Source organism: Poromitra crassiceps (assembly GCF_964638095.1).
Source record: "Poromitra crassiceps genome assembly, chromosome: 19".
Classification (NCBI taxonomy): domain Eukaryota; kingdom Metazoa; phylum Chordata; class Actinopteri; order Beryciformes; family Melamphaidae; genus Poromitra; species Poromitra crassiceps.
The window spans coordinates 13498852-13503851 of record NC_139646.1 but is presented as its reverse complement, the minus strand read 5'-3'; the positions used below and the strand labels follow the sequence as shown (position 1 = coordinate 13503851).

The 5000-nt window shown below is 45.3% G+C and overlaps 1 protein-coding gene across 1 annotated transcript in view; it reads right to left on the bottom strand.

Moving 5' to 3' along the window:
• Positions 1–5000, bottom strand: part of LOC310794348 (neuronal acetylcholine receptor subunit beta-2-like) — a gene marked incomplete at its 3' end in the record, with an annotated part of 10290 nt that overhangs the window by 229 nt on the left and 5061 nt on the right. Inside the window, exons 5-6 of the mRNA XM_083656336.1 lie at positions 3302–3828; positions 2349–2833 (exon numbers count right to left, since the gene is read on the bottom strand). Of these exons, the coding sequence (XP_083512462.1) occupies positions 2349–2833; positions 3302–3828 (1012 nt within the window). The remainder of the gene's footprint in view (positions 1–2348; positions 2834–3301; positions 3829–5000) is intronic.

Sequence of the window (5000 nt, the reverse complement as noted above, 5' to 3'; positions counted from 1 at the left end):
AGGGGGTAGAAGCAGACATTCATCATTTTACGAACCTGACGCTGCCAGATGGTTTTGTTTTACAGATCCATCTGGAAACGCATACGCAAATCCTATGTCATGTTTAAAAAGCTACTTGGCAGGAGATTGGATGAACCATCTGTCTATCACCATCTGTGCAGGCTAACTTCAACTTCAATCAGATCAACTTGAAGTAGTAGATCAGCGCAGACGCAGGCTGATCTTGCATGGAGGCTAACAAATGCTAACAAACTGCCGATGTTGGGTGCAATTCGCCATTTAAAAGAAAGAATTCGAAGAAGAACCGTCTGAGGATTGAACGCTTAGTTAGCATAGAGGTAGGCGATTTTTGCCGTTTTTGCAAGTTATGTAATGTTACCAATGGACTGGCCTGCAGGCCTGTGTTAGCCTAACATTAGCATATCATTAGCGAACTGTAAATGTCGATGTGTGATGAGTAACGATAACGTTAACAGTGATCAATAACACGTATCGTTTCTTCAAGGGACTGATGACACCGGACTGATCTGATGACACCGAGCGGCGAGCACCATGGAGGCTAATGTTAAGCAGACCCAACAGGCACAATTCTGCCATACAAGGCTTTGTGAAAATTAAGTTTAAAGTGTTCTAACGTTAATCTTCTTGTGCATGGCTCATTATAAGTTACTCTTCTGCTCTCCTGAGACGTATAACGTTAAGTAGGGTTAGGTATAGGGTTGGCTTGAAAACGAGATGGTTCATCTCAAGGGGTTATTCCTAATAAACAATTTCAAACAAGTACATATTGCTGGTGATGCGTTAGGGCCTGTGTCGACCTAGCTTCTTTTCCTCAGGTCCAGCGCTCCGGCCTTTTTGTGCACCGGGCTCCCAGCGCTTCCAGCTGAAAATATTTGTACTTTTCAGAAAGACGCTGGTGTCGGGTGCTCCAGAAAGGCTCAATTGTGGGAGCAGATTGGCTAGACTTCTGGTGAGTGTTGAGCTAAATCACTGTATGTGTGTTGTTAGTTAATGTTAGCTGTCAGCTATCAAGCTAGCTACCGCACTGAGCTAACGTTACTTTCAGACTGCTTCCTTGAATATTGTGCGCTGAGATCAGCGCTCCCCAGCGTACTTCCAGCGTTTAACGGTCAGAAAAAGACGCTAGATAGACACACGGCCTTAGTCTTGCCATTAACCTGGGATCATTGCAATAACATCAGCCAAATGGTGGTCGACACAATAAAATGATTTACTATTTAACGTTAACGGCTGATAAATTTGAACATGTATCAGTCAGTGCAATGGTAGATATTTACGCAGCGCTTGACCATAGAATATTGTTATTTGCATGCTTAGATTGCCTCCAAAGATATCTGTATTGTTGTTGTTGTTGTTGTTAGATAATGTGCTAATATCTACTTCTGGGGTAAATGCTGTGATGTTACATTAGAATCATGTAGGCTACCGTCGTCTGGTCAGAGGCACGGTTGGATAAAAATATATCATAATAAAGATGTTGTCGAGTGAACACGAAACAGGGCTGACGGACCAGCCCTCGACCACAGGACACAAGGTAGGCAGAAGAGGAAAAAACACCCAGCCCACAGCCTTCAAATCTCAGAAAGCTTTATGTTTAGGCCAGAGCCATACAATAGAGTAAAAAGTTGCAACATCTCCATTCACTCCAATAGAGAGCCAAAGTGGAACGTCACTTCCTGGTTCAGCACTGTACCAGAGATTTTCATCCGCCATTTATTTTCCCATCAACATTTTGTAAAATGCTTATAAAAATATTTTTACTGGTTCAAACCAAACGGTACAGATATATTTAGAAACAGGAGAGATCACATAACATTTCACTCGGGCCAAAATGTAAAAGAAATGCGGGTTTGAAGAAAATATTTTTTTAAAGTTTTGGTCCGAGTGAAATGTTCTATGGTCTCTCCCAATTATAGCGTTAGCTGAACGTTTGGTTTGCTGTAAAACTCTTTTTATAACCATTTTACGAAATGTCTATGGGAAAATAAATGGCAGATGAAAATCTCTGGTACAGTGCTGAAGCAGGAAGTAGGCAGTCACTTTGTGTCTCTATGGACGGTTTTCTTTTTACCTCACAAAAGTTCCCGGAAGTAAGGTTATGGATTAAGCAGCGCTGTCGAGTTGCAGCAAAATGGACTGTTTGTGATGTAGTTAGAAAGTGTCAAATGTTTAAGAATCAAATTGTATATTATCAGCTTTATTTTATGCATTCAAACCCTTCTTGGCTATTCATTGGCTATTGAAATTCCTTACTTCTCTCCCTCCTTCCTTCCTAACTCTCCCTGCTCATGATCACTCACTTATCCACCATTACTTTATATCCTCACCCCTTCATCATCATCTTCCATCTTCATGTGTTCAGCCATGTATCTCACTCCATCCACCGCCTCCTCCAGATCCGCGTCCCAGTGAACCGCAACACGCCTCCGGAAGTCCGGAATCCCACCGCCGCCGTCTGGAATATCGCCCACCTTCCAGCCGAACTTCCGGGCTGAGTCCTCGTTCACGTAGAACGAGTCGGTGTCCGTTCGGATCCCACCGAGTTTGATGTTGGAATGCTGCTTTTTCTCAGTGCCACTCCGGGAGCTGTTGGTGTTTTTCCCGGTGGCGTTCCAGTTGCCGTACTTTCGGCGGAGCCTGGAGGAGCCCGGCCGCCTCATGAGGAGGAAGGCGGGGAGGCGGATCAAGAAGATGCGTTTGACCCAGACGGGCATGTGGTGGGTGGATGGGGAGCGGTGGTGCACATTGAGGACACACACGCTGGTCACAATGGAGAAAGTCACCAGCACCATGGTGAACATCAAGTATTTACCTGGGAGAGAGACAGGAGGTTTGTTTGAGCAAAATATATGAATAAAAAAACATAAAACACACACACACACACACACACACACAGGAGATAAAAAGTTTAACCAGTGATAACTAATGATCACCACAAGTCAAGACTCCGCATATTGTAACGGCACAGGCTGGTTTTCGAACCCGAGGTCTCCAACTTACAAGCCCAACACGTTAACCATCCGACCAAAGGGACAATCCCTTTGACCAACGTGCTCGCTTTATCCACCCAGACCCAGGATCGCTACAATATTAACGGTGGTTACGCCTCCAGTCTGGACTTGAGTGCACAGCTGATATAGACACACATACACACACACACACACACACACACACACACACACACACACACACACACACACACACACACACACACACACACACACACACACACACACACACACACACACACACACACACACACACACACTATATGACTGACCTATGAGTGGCACCGCCAGAGAGGTAGGTGGCACGATCTTGGATATCAGCAAAAGGAACACAGTTAGTGCCAGCAGCACGGAGATACAGAGCGTCATCTTCTCCCCGCAGTCTGACGGCAGGTAGAACACCAGGATGGCCAGAGACGTGATCAGCACACAGGGAATGATCAGGTTGATCGTATAAAACAGCGGCTTCCTCTTGATCACAAAGTCGTAGGTGATGTCGAGGTAGGTGATGTCGTCGGGGTCTTCGTTTTTGCGCGCCGGCAGCGAGACGATGTCCCACTCTCCGCTGGGCGTGAAGTCGTCCCGGCTGGCGAAGTCGCTGGTGAGGATCAGGTCCACCTCCGTGTGGTCGTAGGTCCAGGAGCGGAACTTGAGTGTGCAGTTCTGCTGGTCGAAGGGGAAGTTCTTGACCTCGATGGCGCAGGCCGACTTGTAGATGGCCGGGGGAAGCCAGAAGATGTCGCCCGTGTTGGAGACCACAGCGTTGCAGTAGAAGGAGACCTCGTACACGCCATCGGCACTGAGAGGGGTTTGGAAGAGATTTTGGATTAACACTAGACATGGGACAACATACTTATCTCTGAACGCGATATGGGGTTCATGACGCGATACAGCAACAATACAATGTAATGAATGAATGTTCAATGACAACAAAGTAGCAATGGAATTGGCTTGTTAGAATGTAAACAATTTTAAAGTGCCATTACAAAGTTCAAATATATAATTTTGATGGGAAGCTTGTGAAATTGTGATGGGCAATTAGCCCTACGATACATATTGTCCTATATTTCTATTGCAATATATTGAATATCTATATATTGTCCGATCCCTAATTAACACATTACACACTCTTGCAGGCAGAGTGTGTGTAGTGGAGAGCCGAATTCTGGGCACACAAACTAAGGTCAAACACAGAAGTGTAATAAACTAAAATGCATTCAGTTAAGTTAACTGAATGCATTCAGTTAAGTTAACTGAATGCATTTTAGTTTATTACACTTCTGTGTTTGACCTTAGTTTGTGTGCCCAGAATTCGGCTCTCCACAGTGGGGGAGGAATACGTTAACTGTTAACGTATTCCTCCCCCACTGTCTCTTTTCTCTCTCTCTCTCTCTCTCTCTCTCTCTCTCTCTCTCTCTCTCTCTCTCTCTCTCTCTCTCTCTCTCTGCCCCCCCCCTCCTGCCATTACAATCTACAGTGAAATAAGACATGTTTGGAGTCAGCTCACCCTGGAGCTGCATCTCTGAAGACCCTTTCTTCCTCTCCTCATTCATAATAATCAGGAAAACCATACTGCTGATGATTGGCTGAGTTGATACCGAAGCCAGATTATGCATTATTGATAAACCAATCGTCAATCCCTCCCACTTTAGCAACAACCAAGTTTGAAGAAAAAAAGAAAAGAAAAGAAAAAAAAAATGCGTCAAATTTCAATTAACATCATAAAAACAAAGGCTTATATTAGCTGCAAATGTTCCACTTCAGTGTGTCGCACACACGCACGCTCGCACGCACGCACGCACGCACGCACGCACGCACGCACGCACGCACGCACGCACGCACACACACACACACACACACACACACACACACACACACACACACACACACACACAGTATTGGGAATGGGAAGAGGATGGGATGCTGCAGCTACAGCACAATGGAAACAGGTCAGCAGATCCAACTGACTAA